The sequence below is a fragment of the Trachemys scripta genome, chromosome 4 (assembly GCF_013100865.1).
Source record: "Trachemys scripta elegans isolate TJP31775 chromosome 4, CAS_Tse_1.0, whole genome shotgun sequence".
Taxonomy (NCBI): Eukaryota; Metazoa; Chordata; order Testudines; family Emydidae; genus Trachemys; species Trachemys scripta.
The window spans coordinates 33,537,881-33,561,011 of NC_048301.1; the positions used below are offsets into that span (position 1 = coordinate 33,537,881).

A 23,131-nucleotide genomic window follows, 5' to 3' on the forward strand; every position below is an offset into this window, starting at 1 on the left:
TAGATTATATTAATTTACCAACATTTGGGGAAATTTTTCAAAGTGCTAAACACTCACATCTTCCACTGACTGCAATGAGAACCCTTAGTGTTTAGCACCTTTGAAAATTAGGCCTTTTGGGGGTTTATTTTGTTTGTTTTTAAAAGATGAAATGCTGTACATTTATTCTGATGTAACTAATCTGTGTTTACTTACTCTATCCTAATGAAGATTTTTTTTTTTTTTTGGTCTATGCAATTTACTTAGCATCAGCAACAAAACAGAGCGAAATGAAGGGAAATCAAAGACAGACTCACAGCACTAAACATCATTAAATAAAAGTAGTAACTTTCTATCATCACCCGAATGAATAAAAAAACAAAATGTTAATGTGAGAAAAACAACCAAACACAAAGTTACTGAATGACTTTTCATATTTTTTATTAGTGGGAAGCAGCCAACTGACATCAGCAAGGAACCGAACCAACAAAAACAAAAAACTTTCTACAACCCAATTCCTGTTACAGGTCTATTCTAATGCAAAGTGAAGGAAGGAGCTAAAACTGGGTGTAGAAGTTTCATGTTTGGATGTTTTTACCTTTGGCTGAAAGGATTTTGTTATAATGAACAGCCATGTGATCCCTGATCAGGTACTGGTTATTTAGTCTCCGGGAGGAGTCAATGCAAAAAGCTATAAAATTAAACACATTTGAATGTTATAAAAAGTAGTGTAAAGATAAATAGTTATTAATTAATTACAGTTCAAACCCAACACAGTTCCAAACAAGAGTGGCAAAGATGGCAGGCGGTGTTACATAATGGAGGCCACAAGAACCAGAGCATGGGCCTGCCTTTGCCTTTGTCCTCCCAACTTCACAAACGACATGCCCTAAGGAGACACTTGTCTTTCCTAACAACTTCAGAATCATGGTACTTTTGGGAAAGGGTACCGAGGCTTTCACTCACTCCTTCTTTCTAGGAGGTCATCTCTCCCTGTTACCTTTTCTCCTTTCCCTGTAGTGTTGGTTTGCACTACAGCCTCAGATCCAGTGGCTAAGCACTCTCATTCCATTTTTTACAAGATCATACTGCATCTCTAAACAAACCAAACTGAAATTTGGTGGTCATCAAAGTGTGCTAATGCTCCTTCCCCTCTCTTTAAAACTGAACAGTGTATGTCTGACAGCCTCAAATCCAGGTGTTCTACCCATGAATCCCATGCACTTTGTCTCTCCCACATTAATGGGCTGGTTTGGTAGCATTTTCATAGTTAAAATGCTGAGTGGATAAAGTCCCAGTTTTCCATCACTTCCACCACATCCATCCAACCCCAAACTTTCAAAAACTTTTATTCCAAACCAGTAACAGAATATTTAAATTTTATCAGTATAAATACATACATTTAAAAATAATACTCAGTTAGTTGTCCCTCCCCTCCATTTACCTGCCAGCCCCCAAGGTGAGGGTCTGCAGGAAAATGTTATTCACATTGTTAGAAGTTTTAGTGATATTACCAACTGTTACATGGGAAACAGAGATTCCTAAACTCAGCACATTGTGGATAAGGGCCTGATGCTGTGAAATGTTGACATTAGTGGGAGTTCATCACACTCAGCACCTTACATGATCAGATTTGTCCCATAGAGTCATAAACCATTTTCAATAATTTCTTTTTATTTAAACATAATCTTTGTTTAAGATATCTTAGGACACAAAAATTTTAGCTTGGACAGAGTTCAAGAAGTCCCTATAAATATAGGCACTGTTTTAGTAGGGCATTTAAACACAGGTTTAAGTGGTCTACAGAATAGAGGGGACTACTCACAATCTTAAAGTTATACATATGCTTAAGTGCTTTGCTCAATGGGAGCCATAGCTTCTTCATCACCTGAATGGAAACAAGCTCAGTATCATATTAGAATACATATTATTCGTTCTATTTGAGCCATTAGCTCATAAGAAATAACACTTAAAGGTAGTATTTTTACCTTTTTAGCTGTAATTTTATGTATTCTAGCCAGCAAAAGCACCAAGATACATAAAACCCAATGTGAAAAGACCAAATGTCCTTTCAGTAAAGCACATTTGTATATTACTATTATTCAAACCTCAATAAAAGTTTAAGTCAAAGGTTTTAATGAAATAAACATTTTTTAAAATCATAAAATAAACATGTCCATACAAAGCAACCATGATAACCCTTTTATCAAATCATACATATTACTTACCATTACTCTGAGTACTTAAATGTCCTTTAAATGGGCTTGCTGGACCATATCTGGGAATGGCTGGGTATTCGCTCACTTAAAGAGAAATGGCAAGCAGTTAGAAGGAAATACATATTTTGACAAATAGGATAAAGCAGAACATGTTTCTTTAAAGCTGCAAAGGTCTGTTTAAATCGGTTATTATGAGAAATTTGAATCTGTGGCAGCCAATCAGATTACTGGTAGGGTGGACTTTATTTAATGTTATAATGAGAACATCATTACAGTTTAATGAGCTTCCCATATTACCTAAATACCAAAGTATGATTGTAAAGAGACAGCATGGGTGAGGTAATTTATTTGATTGGACCAACTTCGGTTGGTGAGAGAGAGACAAGCTTTCGAGATTACACAGAGCTCTTCTTCATGTCTGGGAAAAGTACTCAGAGTGTCACAGCTAAATACAAAGTGGCACAGATTGTTTAGCATAGAGAATGGTCCCTTCAAAGGAATGTTCCCTTGAAATATGTTAACTACTTATGCTAAACAATATGTGCCACCTTCTATTTATCTGTGACACTCTGAGTATGTTTCCCAGACCTGGGGAAAAGCCTGTGTAAGCTCGAAAGCTTGTCTCTCTCACCAACAGAAGCTGGTCCAATAAAAGATGCCTCACCCACCTTGTCTCTCTAATATCGTGGGACTGACACAGCTACAACAACACTGCATACAAAGTATGACTGTGATGTTTTCATAGATTCACAGAGTTTAAAGCCAGAAGGAATTATTAGATCAACTAGTCTGATCTCCTATATATCACAGTCCATTAAATTTCACTCAGTTACCCCTGTACAGAGCCCAATAAAAACTTGTGTTTGGCTGAAGTATAACTTGTTTTAATGTTTTATTGTAAGGACTTTAAATCCATTACATCAAATGCCTGATGTATGTATAATCTTTTCTGATGATAGATGCTGATGTAATTTAGCTTCATGCCCATAATTTACACTGCTAAATTCTGAACACTTTAAGGAAACAATCTGTGCTTTCTCATAGACTCACAGACTCTAAGGTCAGAAGGGACCATTATGATCATCTAGTCTGACCTCCTGCATGATGCGGGACACAAAAGCTGACCCACCCACTCCTGAAAGAATTCTCTCCCTTGACTCAGCTGTTGAAGTCCCCAAATCATGATTTAAAGACTTCAAATCGCTGAGAATCCTCCAGCAAGCGACCCCTGCCCCATGCTGCGGAGGAAGGCGAAAAACCTCCAGGGCCTCTGCCAATCCACCCTGGAGGAAAATTCCTTCCCGACCCCAAATATGGCGATCAGCTGAACCCCGAGCATGCGGGCAAGATTCTCTAGCCAGACCCTCTGGAAAAAGTTCTCTGTAGTAACTTTTAATATCCCATCATTGACCATTGTTGCTAATTACCAGCGATGGCACATTGTTGACCTATTGACTAAAATCACTTTATCCCATCAAACCATCCCCTCCATAAACTTATCAAGCTTAATCTTAAAGCCAGAAAGGTCTTTCGCCCCCACTGTTTCCCTCGGAAGGCTGTTCTCCTCCAATAAGAAACCATCTTGACAATAAAAGGAGTTTGTTTCCAAGTATACTGTACAAAGATAACTGGTATTGCACTCGCTGAGGTCATTTAAAAAAATAATCATCCCAACGGTTTGATGGACTGGCAGAGATTCCATTTAATATCTTTCGATCTAAAACAATCACAGTGCAGCTATTCTATGACAAATGTTGATGCAACTACTCATTCTAGTACCAGTCGTTTGGCGTAATAGGAGAATAAGCATCATAGAATCAACATATCCTGCTCAGAAAATAAATGTCTTAATATTAAATGCAGCAGCTGTTGTTCACTGGTCAATATTTTATCCTGTTGACAGTCAGTATGATTTTCAAAAGTGTTCAGCACACTGAGTGCACTTGAAAATCCCATCTATTGTCTCTTATGTAAATTAGGATCTTAAAAATCACCACCTGATTTCACTGAGAAACTCCACATTCCTGAAGCAATTTTTAAAAGGAGATATTGATTGTTATGAGCAATAACATGCTCTGAGCCTTCACTCTAAGTGGCTATCCCCAAGAATTTAAAATATAAAACAAAGAAAAAGAAAAAATCCACAAGACTCTTCTAAAACAAGATTTCTTTCTTGAAGTTAAGGTACCATACCTGCTCCACTTACTATTGACTATAATAATTTGCAGCCAATTTCAAGGAACATATGATCATTATCAAGGGCTGAACTAGCCCATTCTCTCTCACCTGTAGATGTGAAGAGAGCCTGAAATGGTCATGTGAATGATTGCCTTACAACTGATACATGGCACCACTGTGTGCAAGTAAAAAGACATGACAAGGTGTATGGTCATAAGCAGATGTACACACACCTCAGGTGCTCTGTGAGGTAAGAGGCTGAAAGTAACCAATAAGTGTGGTTATCTAATACATTTGGACTCTTCGGTCTCCGGTACAACTACACTCCATGAAATACATTATGCTTTTTACTGTATTAATTTTTTTAAAATTTTGATATTTGAAAAATTGTGGAGAAAAGAAATGTCTTTATTTTGGCATATACTGTATTTTTTTAATTATTTTTTTTTAATATTATTGTTTTTTTTTAATCCCCTAATTCAAGGTCCTTCACATTAGGAATAGGGATGTAACTTTTACTATTCAGGTCAACACCAAAAACTAGCCATCCTTTTCTTCATCAGCATCTTTTTTCCATTCTTCGTTATTGCTTCTATCCCTTCTTGTTTCCTGGTTGCTTCTCTTTAACTCCCCTCCTATTCCTTGATTGCATACCCTTCCTTCCCAGTCCAAATCCCTCACTGCTTCCCTTCCCAGCACCTCTGCTCCATGTACAAGCAGAGAAACAAAGTGAAACTGATAAAATAGAGCAGCTCTCTGGTTATGGTCCCAATCCTGCAAAAACTTACATATCTGCTTAACTTTAACCAGATGAGTAATCTAATTACATGCTTAAAGTTAAGCACTTGGGTGAGTGTTTACAGAATTGAGGGCTATATTTGTTGCTTCTGGCACATGGAACATAACAGTAAAGAAGGTATGGGGAACAAGATAAAATTGGTTTGCATTTGATGATTTCTAAAAACTAGCAATAAACTATAGGACCCTTTTGGCTCTTAAAGGCTGTAGTATTTTAAAGCACCGTTAATATAAATCAAAATAGAAGGGGAAATCTTAAGATATTTTTATGACATTCTTCTTTTTGATGGGTGTAATGATTTCAATGAGGGCAAATTAGTAAATTTCTTTCTGTGTAGTTACATTAAATACTATAGATCCTGAATAGATAGTCAAAGCCACTGTCACATGGAATCTTCTTTTATAATATAACAGCATTTCCAAACCTGGGATGTCTTAACACTCAGCAAATGTATAGTTCCATTATACAAGCTCTTTAATGGGCTTTTTACTGTATTCCAAATGTAGGCATGTTACACTTTACATAAACAAAGCACAAATGCTATAGAAATCTTCTGACTATTCACTAGGAGCCCTGGATAGAAAAGGGAAGGAGCTATCAAGTCCATTAGCCTAAAGCATCTATCTATTTTTTGATGTACCGCAAAAGCTATTACTCTTGAAAAGGACAGGATATATCTGTTGCTAATTTTCACATGCAACTAAATAATTTGAAAGGCACATTGTGATCTGGGTTACTACATATTCACATCCTGAATGTCTACTATACACACAAAAAGAACAAGAGTACTTGTGGCACCTTAGAGACTAACAAATTTATTTGAGCATAAGCTTTTGTGGGCTACAGCCCACTTCTTCGGATGCATAGAATGGAACTATACACATACTATACACACAGAATATTGACCCTACAAGAAATAAAATGGGCCACATCCAGGCTGTTGCCAGATCCTATCTGTTCTTCATTTAAAACATCTTTAAAATCTGTCCTCTCTCCTGCACTTAGATCACTATCTCTTGGCCCTACCTTAGTCAATTATCTACTTGACTACTGCAACTCCTTCTCCCTGGCTTCCCTACCTCTGACTTGCCTCTCCTCCAGTACATAACAAATGCCACTAGTAAAGTCATCTCTCTTGATCAGTGATCAGATCAGCTTAACCCCTTAAATGACTTTCTCCATTGACTTCCTCTCACCTTTCATACCAGGTTCAAATTTCTCAGCCTCACCAGTGAGGCTCTTTACATTTACACTCCTGCTTTCATCTCTGCTCTTGTATCTTTCCAAACATTGCCCTGCTGACTTCACTGAAGCCTCCTGACAAGTTATCACATTTGGTTGTGTGTACACTAGTATTTTCCTTCAAATTTTCCGCCATCTTGAGATCACTACTGAGGACACCTGGTTACTGGCTTTTTAACTATCATGTCACCTAGATCTGCTCTGAGCAAGAATACACAATACAGTGGTTAAAATATTGGCAGATAGTCTATACTAGCACTCCCACCATTATTAGCAGTGGTAGTATGATGGAAGGAAATTTGAAGGAAAATGCGATGTAAATATATTATTTGTAGCCTTCTTTCTCTCATCTGCAACCCATCTTTCATGTTGTCCTGATCGCTGGAATAGCTTTCTTTGTCTTGTGTGCCACTCCATTTAAAGGCATCCTTAACACACTCCTTCCACAATGTCCTCCAATGAGAATTTGTATTTATAGTTTTAGAATATAAATATTAAATTGAATTAGGATTTTAATATTTAAAATAAATGTAAGTATCCAACAAGAAATGTGAAAGTAATAAACTAGCAATCTATCCTTCTCTGTTACTTTTGTGTAGTGTTCATGATCTAATTTAGACCTCTATCCTGCAAAGCATGGCTATTTAAACTCAGTCGGACTGTTCACATTTAAAGTTATGGGGGTATGTCTTTGAAGGATTGAGGCCACAGACATCAAGAAGCAGGGGACTAGTATTTTAGCTGCTTATGAAGTGGTACGGCACCTACATAATTCAGAAATCTGGGCCAGAGAGGAGATCATAGAATCAACAGATTCTCATCCAGAGCTGATCAAATGGAACCTAAGTTTTCCATCACTTTGTAAGTGATGTATACCTGAGTCTGATAATACCAGAAAAACACACGTTTTATAGACAGATGTCTAATTATAAGAGCATCTCTAATGTATTATTTCAGGTGAGGGAACCATGGAGAGAACAGTACAGGGACCATAAGAGTATCCCTTTGTGCATTCTTGTAACTATAATTTTGATCCTATTCAGTGACTTGTACAGTTTGGGTCTGATTTTAAAGGTGTTCAGAGATGTGATGCTCCTACCGTCTTCAGTTGGAACTGTGGCTCCTCAGCATCCCTGAAAATCAGGCACTTTATTTTTAACATTAATTTACACCTCTACCCCGAGATAATGCAACCTGATATACCATGAATTCGGATATAACGCGGTAAAGCAGTGCTCCGCGGGGGGTGGGGCTGCGCACTCCAGGGGATCAAAGCAAGTTCTATATAACGCGATTTCACCTATAACACGGTAAGATTTTTTGGCTCCCGAGGACAGCGTTATATCGAGGTAGACGTGTACATTATAGCCATCTGTAAAAGCAGCACATTATATCACCAGCAGATGGCACACTGTTCAACTGTAACAAGTGGACTTTTACTATTAATACATGTTATTTGTAAAAAACAAAACAATGATCTAAATCATCCGTCTACCACAGGAAAACCCAAAAGACAGAGCCAAGAGGGAGATAACTTGCAGCGTTTCCTCTGAATCTTTCTCCTCAGGAGGAGCAGAGTCAGCTACACAGACCTCAGGAAATTAGCTGAAGATACAACGCCATCTAATAACAGGCCCTATCGTTCTCCATAGACGTAGGAAGACAACGTTATGTCAGTTTACACTCAGTTCATATTTCAAGGTTATCTTCACAATGACAAAGACTAGAAATTAAAATGTAAGGCTTATATTTGGGAGCACAGGAGGCCATTCCATGTCTACAGAATATACATAAGCTTGACAATAGAGATGTTTTCTGGGGGACTTGGATATTTTGTGGGGGGAGGGGTAAAGATGACTTGTTGTGGGAAGATGGGAAGGGGGAATAAAGGTAATAAGACTTGTACCTATCACTTCAAACAATATAAATGCATTCTGTCTACTGTAAGAGAGATATAGTGGGTGAGGTAATATCTTTTATTGGACCAACTTCTATTGATGAAAGAGACGAGCTTTTGAGCCATACAGAACTCTTCTTCAGGTCTGGGAAAGGTACTCCAAGCTTCAAAGCTAAGTGCAAGGTGAAACAGATTGTTAAGTATAAAAGTAGTTAGCATATATTCTAAGGGATCATTCAAGATAGAGTAACCGGCTAACACCTCTGCAGTCATAAGACAAAAAAGATGGGGTTAGATTGTTATAATAAACCATAAATCCAGTGTCTCTGTTCTATACAACTACACTGCATACAACAATGGAAGATATCGAATTTAGCTGTTTGAAGCTACAACTACTCCTGTCTACTGTTGTAAGTCTGCTTTGTCTATTTAGGACCTGATCCAATACCCATTTATATCAGTGGGAGTCTTTCCAATGACAGTCCTTCCCCTGGCTTCAGTGAATTTTGGATTAGGCTCTCAAATTGTAAATTCTTTGGGGAAATAATCATGTTTGTACATGCCTAGAACAATGGGTTCCCAGTCCTGATTGGGGACTTTTAATACAACAGCAATATAAATAATAATAAAATTTCTGATTAAAAATTAACCTTTACTACCTGTGCTTTTCTTTCCTTGTAAATATAAATGATTCCATTGTAAACACCCTTTGACCACAGTTTTAAACTTTTTGTTATCACATATGTAGAACTGAACTGGGAACTGTACAAACCAGTTTTAGCTTTATTTAGGAAATTAGTCAGATTTAAATGTGTCATTTCAGAAAATGAACTTTTTCTGCCAATAAGTACGTGGATATATATATTTGATACCTAATGCAAATAACTGCAGTAGGAAGCCACACGTTTATTCAAATTTCAGAGATATTGCATTATTCACCCTAGGTAATTTACACAAGAGTTTTGTCATATATGCAGCTTCCCAAGGTACAGAATGTAAACAAAATTACATAAGAAACATCAAAAATCAATTAGGCCCTTTAGTACACTGTTGATGCTTGTAATTGCTTCCTTTTGTGGGCTTTGCTTGTTATTGAAAGATACATTGCAGTACAGAAGGGAAAACTGGATGAGAATCATTCACATTTTTTTTCTCCAGCCAATGGAAGATATCAATCATGATTTTTTGTTTGTTTAAAAAATATTTTGTTTAAATGATTTCTCCATTAATTTTTTTTATTTACCTGTTGCCAGTTCTTACTTTCTTCCCATTTTATAGTCTTAAATTGCTAAGATGGATATTCTGTGCTTCCTTCTTAATTAGTTTCCTAATTGTTAGCAGAATTTCAGAGTTTACATAGAATTTTTAAGAAGATATTTATAATATTCATCTATACTGAAAAAGACAGTTCTATATCTCATTAACATCCCTCCTGTGAGATCAACACAAATTCAAATACAAAACTGATAAGGAAGCAGCAGGGCTATTTTTACAACCAACACCACTTTCTGACATACTGAACTTCTGCACATCAAGACAGATGACACGGTTTGACTGGGCTCTAGTCTCTCTTCAAGAAACCAGTCAGACTTGTATTCCTAAATCATTTATATACCTTTGAAAACAACCTTTTTAAATGCTTAGATATTGGGTTTAGGATATTAACCTTAGGCTTCTGTTTTGACAAAGATTTTATGCTGGGGACTGTTTTAAAAATAAAAATACAATAGTAGCCCCAATGCTGCATACACTTTTATGCACATGCTTAACTTTAAGCATAGAATCATAGAATCATAGATATCAGAGTTGGAAGGGACCTCAAGAGGTCATCTAGTCCTACCCCCTGCTCAAAGCAGGACCAATTCCCAGCTAAATCATCCCAGCCAGGGCTTCGTCAAGCCAGGCCTTAAAAACCTCCAAGGAAGGAGAGAAGCATGAGAAGTTCCACTAAAGATAATGGGTCTATTAATATGAGTAAACTTACATATCTACTTAAATATGTGTGGGATGAAGGCCTTGATTATCAATATTTTTCTAACATTAAAATAAGTTATCATACTAGTTGTGACATTTTAAAAAACAAAATAATTATAATTTAGTTCATTATAAATTTTATTAATAAATTAAGGCCAGAAGAGACAATTATGAGCATCTAATCTGACATCCTGTGTAACACAGGCCATAGAATTTCATGAAATGATTCTTGCATCAAACCCAATTTTTTTTTCAGTTTGAGCATATCTTTTAGAAACAGACATCCAAATTTGATTTAAATTAGGTTGTTTTTTTGCCTGGCTTATTTATAGACTTTTTTTGGAAAAGGCCCCCGCCCTCCCGTTTTTTTTTTAGAATAGCTGCAAAGTTTAACTGCTTAATTTTTTTTAGCCTTTGCAGAGTTAATTTTTTACTTTTTAAAAAAATTATTTGCTTATTTTTTAAAATGACACCTTTATTAATTTAGATTTTACCATTTTAAGTATTGTTTTGGGGATTTGAAATTTTTATGTTTGTATTTACTTTTTTATTTTATTTTTGCTATTATACTTTTAGGACTTTTAATTTGCTTTTTATTTTTTATTTGTTTTTATTTGTTTGTTTGTTTGGGCCTGATTTTGCTTTTTTCCTGAATCGTTTTTTTATGGACCAGGCTTTGTTCCATTACCAATTTAGCAAGGAGGGTGGGCTCTTTAACTAGCCCCCATCCCTTTTGGTCCCTTTTTTTAAACATTTTTTTAAAATTATGAAATTACCATATTACTACTAACAAAAAATACTACACTGCCCAAACGCCTATATTTTTTAGAGTTTGGTTTAACAGAGCAAGATCTGTTATTTTTGGATTACTTTCTTTAAAAACATTTTTTACACAGGTGCTATTACTATTTGCCCGCATTCTCTACCAAAAATGTTGTGCTTAAACAGAGCATACGAGATCTTTTTATAGGGGAAACGGCAACATGCCGCATTTATTGAGAATACAGCAATTAGCATATGCTTTTTAGTTACACACACACCATGCACACAGTTCCGCCAGTCAATGTTTATAGTTACTAATCCAGAGTCTGGATTAATTTAGTGGCCAGCCAGATTGGTCGCAGAGGGGAGCCAGGCTCTGTCGGTCACAATCCGATGCTTTTGGAGTAGTGGCAAGACGAACCCAAAGTCCCATGGCAAAGCATTTTGTTTTAATAGTTTTTTGTTGTTGTTGAAGTTTATGGATTTTGCTGTGTTAGTTTGTGACTGGTTATTTTTTAATTGGTGTTATTTTTTGATAGCCCAAAACACCTTTGAGAGGGTTATTTTGTTTGGTTTTGAATTAATTAATTATTTTGTGTTTTAAGGGTGCCATCCTTCACCTTAGGGTTGTTAGTCTGCCTCCCCTTAACCATGGATGCGCGTTGATGGTTCTTTGGCATTTTAGAGTTTTTTGAGTTTATTTACTTTTTTTTTATTTTTGGTCATTTGGTTTCAAAAATGGCCTTTACACCTTATTTTTTCCTGATGCATACATTCCTTATTCACATACACCGTTTTTTGCAGAGACCTTCAAAAGGTAACAGATAGCAGTGTTTTATGTTGAACAAGAAAGGCGTTATAAATTAGACTTTACTCAATTGTGTAACTGTCCTTTCCCACATTGGGGCCTCGGCCTCCAAAATTCCTTTAATTTATTTAACACAGACACCGATAACATTCTGTGCTACTTACAAGGCATAAAAAGAAAATGGCTAATACTAGTATTCATTATTCTATTTATTTATTTTAATACCTTAATTCTTACTATAAAATATAGAATCATAGAATAGAATCATAGAATATACATTGTATATAGCCAAAACATAACCAATTATATAGCACAGTACCTATGGTACAACACTTAGACTGACAGAGAATTCACTACATTCCTAGGTAAGTTGTTTCCATGTAGACTTGCCAGGTGTCCGGTTTATGACAGGAATGCCCCATTGAAAAGGACCCTGTTGGCTCCGGTTAGCACCACTGACTGGGCCACTAAAAATCCAGTTGGCAGCGCAGCGGGGCTAAGGCAGATTCCCTGCCTGCCCTGGCTCCATGCAGCTCTTGGGAGCAACTGGCATGTCCAGCTCTTAGGTACAAGAGTGGCCACAGGGGCTCCATCCGCTGCCCCGACCCTGAACACCGGGTCCGCAGCTCCCATTGGTCGGGAACCACAGCCAATGGGAGCTGTGAGGGCGGTGTCTGTAGGTGCAGGCGGCGCGCAGAGCCCCCTGGCCCCTCTGCCTAGTAGCCAGAGGGGGGACATGCTGCCACTTTCAGGAGCTGCGTGGAGCCAGGGCAGGCAGGGAATCTGCCTTAGCTCCGCTGCGCCACCGACTGGGAGCCATCCAAGGTAAACACTGCCCAGCCAGAGCCCACACCCAAAACCACCTCCTGCACCCCAGCCCCCTGCCCCAGGTTGGAACCCCCTCCTGCGCCCTAACTCCCCCCCCAGAGCCCACACCCTCTCCTGCACCCCAATTCCCTGCCTAGCCTGGAGCCCCCTCCTGCACCCCAAACCCCTCATCCTCAGCCCCACTCCAGAGCCTGCATCCCCAGCCAGAGTCCTCACCACCTCCCACATCCCACCCTTCCCCCACCCTGGAGCCTGCACCCCGAGTTGGAGTCCTCACCCCTTCCTTCCCCCCAACTCCCTGCCCCAGCCTGGTGAAAGTGAGTGAGTATGGGGGAGAGCGAGCGACGGAGGTAGGGGGGATAGAGTGACTGGGGGTGGGGCCTCAGAGAAGGGGCAGGGCAAGGGTGTTCGGTTTTGTGCAATTAGAAAATTGGCAACCCTATTTCCATGGTTAACTCTACTCTCTGTTTCAGAGGTTTTAAGGCCAGACGGGACCATGGTAATCATCCTGTCTGACCTCCTGTATAACACAGGTCTGTTAAAAATGTACAATTTATTTCCAGTCTGAATTTATCTAGATTCAGCATCCAGCCAATGGATTTTCTTATGCCTTTGTCTGCTAAAGTAAAGAGCACTTTATTATGAGAATCTTTTCTCCGGATACATACTTATATACATCATGATAGACTCCCTCTTAATTTTGTCTTACACAAATCAAATAGTGGACACCAGAATGGGACACAGTATGAGACACAATATTCCAATAATGGTCTCATTACTGCCATATGCATTGGTAAATAACACATTCCTACTTCTATTTGATATTTCCCTGTTTACTTATCCAAAGATTTAATTCGCTCCCTTAGCCACCACAGTGCATTCGGAAATCATGTACAGATGATAACCCAAAATGATCCCTACATTCTTTCCTGAATGTCTGATTTCCAAAATACAGTCCGTCCTCCCACCCCATGTCTGACCCACATTATTTGTTCCTAGATGTATATATGACATTTCATTTGGCTGTATTAAAACACAAATTTGTTCAAGTGAGCCCAGTTTACCATGCAATCCAGATCATTCTATATACACCTCTACCCCCATATAACGTGACCCGATATAACATGAATTCGGATGTAACACGGTAAAGCAGCGCTCTGGGGGGGCGGGGCTGCGCACTCTGGCAGATCAAAGCAAGTTCGATATAACGCGATTTCACCTATAACGCAGTAAGATTTTTTGGCTCCCGAGGACAGTGTTATATCGGGGTAGAGGTGTAACTTATCTGTCCCCACAATTATTATTTGCCATTCTACCAATTATTATGTCACCTGAAAACCTTACCAGAAATGATTTTATATTTCCTTCCACAACATGGATAAAGATATTGAATGGCACTGAGCCAAGAACAGATCCCAGTGGGATCCCTCCAGAGACACCCTTGCTGGATGATTCCCATCTACAATTAAATTTTGAAATCTAAAGTTGCATTAGCACAGATTATCAAATTATTTTTACAAACTTCAGCATGATTTAAGTCATTTTCTTAAAATTTAGTGATTTAAATGCCCCTTCCTGCCATTGAATCTTCAGACACTTATTCTTTCCTATAACTGCACATTTAGGTCTTTGTTCCTTGGATATGACAGAATTTTTTTGAATTGGTTTCTGCAGTGCTCCAGAGTGGTCATTATAGCACAGTGCTTTATGGGATACTTCTGACAAGGAATGGGAGCAGGCATATAGACTTGTATACCACTCTCCCTGTAGACTGTAGGCTAATCCTAGCCATGTGCTAACTGAGTGGCTGATATGGGAGTGGGAAGGGAAGCAGTGCATCTTTGTTAGTGTTCATCTTGGCATGTACAGCCACCTTCAAAGACTCCCTCCACAACCTTGAAAGATAAACATGGACCCCAGGTCTTCTCCGTCCCCATGATCCATCATCATCTACCAGCTGTTGAAATCCTTTCCTTCTACCTCCTGTATGAAAGAGAGATTACAGAATTCTAACAGACCAACCCAACCTCTTCTCAAGCATCTTGCACAGGACCCCACAAACCTAGGGCTGAGCCTTCACATTCCCAATCCCAAGGTCTTCAGTAGAACTACTTGCGTGAATAAAGTGGAAAGAATTTGGCCCTGAATCTGTTTTTGAAAAGGAATGCTTGAAGGGACAGGGTAACCTATATCTGATTACTACAATAATTAAGGGTCTGTCAGCATTTCGAACTCAGGCCCTATAATAGGATTTATAAAGTGTCCCCAAAATTCTGTATTGGCCTGAAACTTAGGCCATGTCTGTATTGGTACAGCTGTGCCCCTGTAAGAGCGCTCGTGTAGCTGCATAATGCTGAGGGGAGAGAGTTCTCCCGTCGACAAAATAAAACCAACTCAATGAGTGGCGGTAGCTATGTAGGCGTGAGACGCTCTCCCACTGACATAGTGCAGTGCACAAGAGCGCTTATGCTGGCAAAATGTATGTCGCCCAGAGGGGGTATTTTTTCACACCCCTGAGAGACAAAAGTTTTGCCAACATAAGTGGTAGTGTAGACATGGTCTTAATAAGCAAGATGTTAGCCCAGGAGTTTACCACTTCCACTTATACTAGCATGATGATATCACTTTATTATTTAGAAAAACATGGGGCACATGCATGGAAGAAATCTGCAAGGTTTTGTAGTCTCGTGAGGGATTATTCAACTCCTACATGCCATTTTGGAGTCATTCACTTTAAGAGCCAGCCAGATGCAATAACACCTTTGAAAAAGCTCAATTTCATTTGAAAATTAGGTATTAGGCTTGTTTGTGGCTGCCATATGGGATGCAAAGTGAAAAGAACTTGCACCTACTTTTGAAGCTACAAAAACTTTTTTTAAAATTATAAAGGCGAAATTGAGCACATAGTGGTCTTAAATATGATTTTTTCTGTTTATGCAAATGCAATACAAGCATACTGGACCAAGTTCTGGTCTCAGTGAAGTCAATGACAAAACCCCCATTGACTTTGATGGGACAAGATTTGGTCATTAATCTGACTTTAATGCGGTTAACTTTATAATTTAATATGAGATGAGCGGTGTTTGCTGGATGAGAATTCTTGTAATTTCCTAGACTTTTTGAATAAAACATATTCAATTCCAAAAAAATTCAATAATATGCATTTAAAATGAAATTCCAATTTTGCTGTGTTTGAATTTTGCATGTAATCAACTACATTTGGGTATAAAACTGGAATGTTATGAAAGTGACGTGATTCCTACAACAAATATCAGTGTCTACCATATGTACCATGGTAACGCTATATAGTCCATTAACTAATTAAGTACTATTAATAGGCATGCTGAATTACATGCAGGAAGCTCTTCTTTACATCTACTATTAATGCCCAACAGTGTGCTAGTTTTCTCAGTGCTCCAGGACAAATAACCTACTAACACATTGCATAAACAATGTAAAATGAACAAACTGAAAGACACTTATGTTTTACAGTTAAAAAAAAATCCCAAACAAAAAGCAAAATAACACTACCCAAAAAAAGCCTAACTGATTACTTTCTAATCAATCAATGTGATGAATGAAATAATCTTGTGTTAAACTGACTCAAACAAAAGGACAACGAAAGCAAATCTTGAAAAAAATTCATGAACATTTTTTTCCTTAATTAAAAGCTTCAGTTTGCTGACTGGGGAAGTTATGGATGAAGCACTATTGCTCTTGCTTTGCGACAATTGCAAAAACTGCTGGCTGTGTCAATCAGTGGTTTATTTATTAACAGAAACGAAATAGGAAAAAATAAATTAGTTTAAAAGGTAACTGAATCTGAATGCCCAAAAAAGTTCATTGGGTAGCTGTGTCCTATGTTTAAAGCACTGGGTCTAAGCATCTTAGGGTATGTCTACACTGGCAAGTTTCGGCCCCACAAGTTATACCACTTTTATTAAAACGCTGGAATTAATAAACAGCTGTTGTGTGACCACACTGTGCTCCTTGTGACGCCCGAGTGCATCCACATTAGCAGCTCTTACACCGACAAAGACAGCAGTGCATTGTGGTAGCTATCCCACTGAGTACCTGGATGCAGGATGCTTTGGGAAGGGTTTGCAATGCCTCATGGGGCAGGCACAGCGTCACATGATGCAGGTTTCCCAATTCCATTGTCCCATGGGCATCCTACTACATTGTTAGCTGCTTTTCAACTGAAGTGTGTGGGGGAGGGCGGGGGAGAGAAAGCGTGTGTGTGAGTGTGAAGCAGAGGAGAGAGACAGTGTGTTTTGGGGGGACAGAGAGTGTGTCAGCATGCTGTCTTGTAAGTTCAGACAGCAGCAGGAAACAACCAGTCCTGAGGCAGAGAGAAACCCCAACATCAGCCCTGGCCTCCCTCCCTGGGGTCTCTGCACAGGAATCTCTCTCTCTCTCTCTCTCTCTCTCTCTCTCTCACACACACACACACACACACACAACACAGACACCTGCCTCTGGGTTTAACAGCACTAGCATTCCACATTTATGGTTTGCTTTGTGTCCCAGAACAGATCAGCACAGCACACAATGGCTGTCAGAAACCGTGCTTTGAAAGGGGAGGGGCGCATGTCTCCAGGGCAGCTGAGTTCAAAACAATGAGCAGAGCAGTCACCTGAGGCATTATGGGACAGCTCCAGAGGCCAATTACAGTACACAAAGCAATCAAGTGTCTACATTGGCAATAGAGCGCTGCAGCCTCTGCACAAATAGCCTTATGACTCTCATCGGGTGGGTTTTTGCAGCGCTGCAACTGAGGAGTGGCTTGGCAGTGTGCACACGCCTGCAGTTTGAGTGCAAAAAGCTGCTTTACTGCGCAGAAACTTGCCAGTGTTAACTTGCTCATCAGCATTTGGGGAGAAGAGGCTGTCCAGTCCCAGCTGCACACCAGCTGCAAGAATTTTGATACCTACAGACAGATTTCACGATGCATGACAGAAAGGGGCTATGACTGGGATACATTGCAGTGCAGGGTCAAAGTTAAGGAGCTGCGGAACACCTACCAAAAGGAGTGGGAGGCCAACCGCCGCTCCAGTGCTGTGCCCACGAGATGCCGGTTCTACAAAGAGCTGGATGCGATACTTGGTGGCGACCCCACCTCCACTGCGAAGGCCACCGTGGATACTTCCGTGGCTCGCATGCCAGTCGAGAGTGGACTGTGCCAGGAAGAGGAAATCTTAGAAGAGGATGAGGAGGAGGAGGGAGACCCAGAGGCAGAGGACAACTAGGAGGTCAGAGATGCATGCAGCCAGAGCTCTTCTCTACCCTGGAGGAGGCTAGCCAGTCACAGCTTTCGGAACTTTGCGAAGTGCAAACAAGAGAGGAGGCCCCTGGAAAGTGGCTTTGATTTTGAGAAGCGTTAAAGCGAGTTGTTAGAGGCAGGAGGGCTGCAGAAAGCAGGCTTGTGTCTGTATGATGCATGTACCACCACATGCCTAGTCTGAGTGGCGGAACAGGGTGCTGATTGACGCTCTCACTTCATGGGAATCTCCCTCAGAGATCTCCATGAAACTCTCATAGAGATACTGGGCAATCCGCTGCCGCAGGTTCTTTGGCAGAGCTGCTTTGTTTCTTGCCCCATTAAGGGTAACTTTCCCGCACCGCTCTGCCATCACTGCGGGTGGGGGGACAGACACCATTGCTGCACAGAGGCGAGCCGCATAAGGGTCAGGGCAGAAGCCGCAGTCTTGGAGAAGACCCTCCCTTGATTCCCTGCTCACCCTCAGCAGCGAGATATCTTCCATAATGAACACAGCCTGTGGAAAATGTGGGGACTGTAATGATTATAAGCCCCTCCCCCACAGTGCTGGCTCTCCCCAAGAGCCACGTGCCCAGTGTACAGTATGGTCCTGGAACACAGATTTCTCCTGCCCCTGTGGTTACTCACCACTTTGGGGGTCTTGTGGCTCATATGTGCTTGCCTGGGTTCAGCCAGTTAGTGACAGGTATGTGAGTAGTGGCTGTGTTTTAAATCACTGAATCAGTTGTCTGTGTGTTGCAAACAATACTGCTTCTGTAAAATGTTGCATTTTGGCTTCAGAGATATGACCTTGGGAGCCCAACCTCCCTCTTTATTATTGCCGGCTGAACAGCTGCGCAGAATTAGAAAGCAACCACGAAGAACTAAAGAGGATTTTCTGCGTGATGTCATGATGCACTCCACGGCCGAAAAACAAGAATTGAAGGAGTGGTGGGACAGTGAGAAGAGGGACCGAAAGGAGAACACGGCACACCAGAACAAAGCCACGGAGTGGATCTTAAACATTATGGAGCACCAAGCGGACATGCTCAGGCGCTACTAGCACTGCAAACCAAGCAGCTCCGCGCCCTCCCTCCCCAACAGCCGCTGTCGCAAAACTCTTTCCCATGCGACCCTCAGACACCACCAACACACTCTTATCAACCTCCTGGCTCTAGTCTCTACCCGCGACATTCCACTCCTCTACTGTCACTGTCCAGCACTGCGGACTCCCAGTACCCACTGCACTCAGCACCCGTCCCTCTGCAATTAGGCCCTGCTGAAGTACAGTACCTGCTGCACTGTACTCCAAAGGACATGGTTGCATATGATACCTGGACATACACAAATCTTTCACTGTCCCGGGACCTCCCCTCCTCCTGAGACCCTCCCTTCCCCCATTCCCCACAGTGCTGATGTGTTTTTCTGTTTGTCTCTCTCCTCCGGTTGTTGTTTTTTAATAAAAGAATTGTTTTGGTTTGAAAGCGATCTTTATTCCATTAACTGAAAGCAAACAGAGCCCTTCAAAGCAACAGGCAATTTTCTTAAACCTTTACAGTGCATCACATGCACCAATCTCAATCATCTCCTAGTATTACTAGCACTGCACTCTCGAGCATAGCAACAAATATATGTATCCGAAGAAGTGAGGTTTTTACTCACGAAAGCTTATGCCCAAATAAATCTGTTAGTCTTTAAGGTGCCACCAGACTCCTTGTTGTTTTTGTAGATACAGACTAACACGGCTACCCCCTGATAGCTTAAAATTGCTGCCTCAAGGCATCCCTGATCCCACACTGCGCCCCTCTAATAGCCCTAGTCTCTGGTTGTTCAAATTCAGCCTCCAGGCGCTGAGCCTCAACAGTCCAGCCCTGAGTGAAGCTTTCACCCTTCCCTTCACAAATATTATGGAGCGTACAGCACACAGCTATAAGAATAGGAATATTGTCATCGGCCAGGTCCAGCCTCCCATATAGGCAGCGCCAGCAGGACTTTAAATGGCCAAAGGCACACTCAACAGTCATTCTGCACTTGCTCAGCCTGTTATTGAACCACTCCTTGCTGCTATCAAGGTTCCCTGTGTATGGCTTCATCAGCCATGGCATTAAGGGGTAGGCAGGATCTCCCAGGATCATAATGGGCATTTCAACTTCCCCTACGGTGATCTTCTGGTCTGGGAAGAAAGTCCCTGCTTGCAGCTTCCTGAACAGGCCAGTGTTCTGAAAGATGCGTTCGTCATGCACCTTTCCGGACCAGCCTGCGTTAATGTCCGTGAAATGCCCACGGTGATCCACAAGCGCCTGGAGAACCATAGAGAAATACCCATTCTGATTAATGTACTCGGTTGCTAGGTGGGCTGGTGCAAGAATTAGAATATGCGTACCATCTATCGCCCCCTCCACAGTTAGGGAAGCCCATCTGTGCAAAGACATCCACAATGGCACGCACGTTGCCCAAAGTCATGGTCTTTCGGAGCAGGATGCGATTAATGGCCTGACACGCTTCTGTCAACACGCATCCAACAGTCGACTTTCCCACTCTGAACTGTTTAGCGATCGATCGGTAGCAGTCTGGAGTAGCCAGCTTTCACAGTGCAATCGCCACGCTCTTCTCCAACGACAGGGCAGCTCTCATTCTCATGTCTTTGTGCCGCAGAGCTGGGGCGAGCTCATCAAACAGTCCTATGAATGCGGCTTTCTTCATCCAAAAGTTCTGCAGCCACTGATCATCATCCCAGACGTGCATGACGATGTGATGCCACCACTCAGTGCTTGTTTCCCAAGCCCAAAAGCCCAATGGGACTCAATGCTCAGTCTAGAAGATACCATCAGAGAGGCTTAGTTTTGCAGTTCTCAAACTGTGGATTTATGACTTCAGAGGTAACATGCTTGTTAACAGCAAAAATGTTTTTAAATAAAATAAATAAATAATATATAGAGGTGAGAAATAACAGACCTCAACTCTATTGTCCCTCTGACTCTGTGTACACAAATTTGCAATCGCTTACCTCTCTCTAAAAGTGCAAAGTTTCAAAAATTTCAATGAATAGAAGATTGTTGGGGGTGGACTAGATCTGGACAAGGAGATGAAGACTGGAGATAAATGTGAGAAGCGAGGGACATATGCTTGTTTTGTTAAAATATTCTACGTTTGCAGTTGAAGAAAAAAATCCAGAATGCTTAAGGTTGTTGTTTTAGTTAAATAAAACAATTTAAATGTCTGTCTGGTGACACTCTCCTCTTAATACAGCATGGCAAGAAAATCCTCCAAATATTAATGATTAACCTGTTGAACTGGAGATAGTTCACCTCCCAATGACTTCATAAATATCTCCTTCAATTACCTTTGGTAAATGAAATGACCAAACAATCATTCATTTTCTGATATAGCTGTAAAACTAATCTGAAAAGTTTTCAAAATAAATCACTGTTTAAAAATGTATAGTGTGTACCTTCTAAAAATGAAACTTACATCTATCTCTGAGTTGTGAAGAATATGTATTAAGGTTATAACAACCCACAAGAATGCACTTTTATGTAGAAATTCATGATTAAATCGAGTCTTCCCGACTAGTGATTTAAATCATGATTTAAATCAAATCCACCCTAAGGAGCACTAAGGGCTGGTCTACAATGGAAACTTACATTGGCACAGCTACGTCTCTCATGGATGTGAGAAAGCCATATTTCAGAAACATAGCTATGCTGACCTAACCCCCGATGCAGACAGTGTTAAGTCATTAGGAAGAACCCCTCCCATCACTGTAGTGAGGAGTCTATACTGTAGCATTTTCAGTTTAGACATTGCCTAACACTTTAGCAGCTTCTTTACATTACAGATGCTACAGCAGCACAGCTACAGCGCTGCAGCTGTGCCACTGTAGCATGTAGTGTAGTCCTGATCTACACTAGAAAATTAGGTCAGCATAACTACATCACTCAGGAGTGTGAAAAATCCACACCCCTGAGCGACATAGTTAAGCCGACCTAAGTCCCTGTGTAGAAAGCTCTAGGTCAACGAAAGAATTCTTCTGTCAATCCAGCTACTGCTTTTCAGGTCATGTCTACACTAGCAAGCTTACAGTGGCACAGCTGTGCCTATGCAGTACATGTCAGTAGTTTTCTTGTTTCCACTAAAAGATATTACCTTACTTTACTTATTCAAATGCTTAAAGTTAAATACACTCTTAAGTGTTTTGCTGAATAGAAGCCTAAGGTATAATTGCCCCCAAAATGGGAAACTCTCCTGACTATGTCTAAAGTGTGCCTTTATCTTTCAAACATTATTTCTAAGCCTCTGACTGCTTTTTCCCCCTAGACATCACTAATGCATTATTCTTCCACTTGCCTGACCGATCAATGAACATTTTGGGGCAATTCTGATTTCTGAAAAACTCAGACTAGTCCGAGGATATGATAGTCCTGCTCCAGTTTAAAACCTATTTGTTAGCAAAGTGTTATACAGAGAAATACACAAGCAGCACAGGTGGTCATATTTGCATGTAAATACTCAGAATGCCCTTCCAGCTCATAGTTAGATCAGAGCAGTGTCAGTATCTACGCTGAGGGAAGAAACTGAAAGGGCTGGTGTTGCTTGTGAATAAATGAAGTATTTTTGTTTGGTACACTTTGAAGCCCATTCAAATTACAGAAATATCATAGCAACATCCTTGTGGTAATTAAATGATGACTTCTGTGTTGCCGTAACAGAGCAACATCACATTTGTGCATCATTGATAAGCAATAAGCCTACAATTTTATTACTGTTCAGAAATGTGCCAAGAAAGGCAGTGGAAGATAAAGAACCAAATGTAGACCACTAGCTTTAAATAATAAAGCTGGTTTGGATAGTTATATTCCTTATATGGCCATAAATAACATGAATCTGTGACTAACCTAACTGGCTTCTGGGATCAGTACAGTAAATAACTGTTGGGTTTAATTCTGTATCTGGAATTTTAAAAAGTGAACCATGTTCTTTTCAAATTAATCCTAGGTGAAAAAAGAACCAATTACCCTATATTTCAACAACAATACTTTACATTTTTATAGGGCAAGAAGCCATACCCTTGTTTGAACTGTGCCAAGACATTCCATCACATATGGTCCTGAAGAATTCCACACCACTAAATAATATAACATAACCTAAGGCAATGAATATCCTAAAGCTTGATCTCTGCCCAAAA

General features: G+C 40.3%; 1 protein-coding gene across 1 annotated transcript in view; it reads right to left on the reverse strand.

Moving 5' to 3' along the window:
- The window catches only part of SPATA7 (spermatogenesis associated 7), a gene marked incomplete in the record, with an annotated part of 75,090 nt that extends 54,574 nt beyond the window's left edge, over window positions 1-20,516 (reverse strand). The window contains 3 exon segments of the mRNA XM_034768683.1: window positions 578-670; window positions 2,208-2,282; window positions 20,330-20,516. Coding sequence (XP_034624574.1) covers window positions 578-670; window positions 2,208-2,282; window positions 20,330-20,378 — 217 coding nt within the window.
- Between the last annotated feature and the right edge of the window lie 2,615 nt (window positions 20,517-23,131).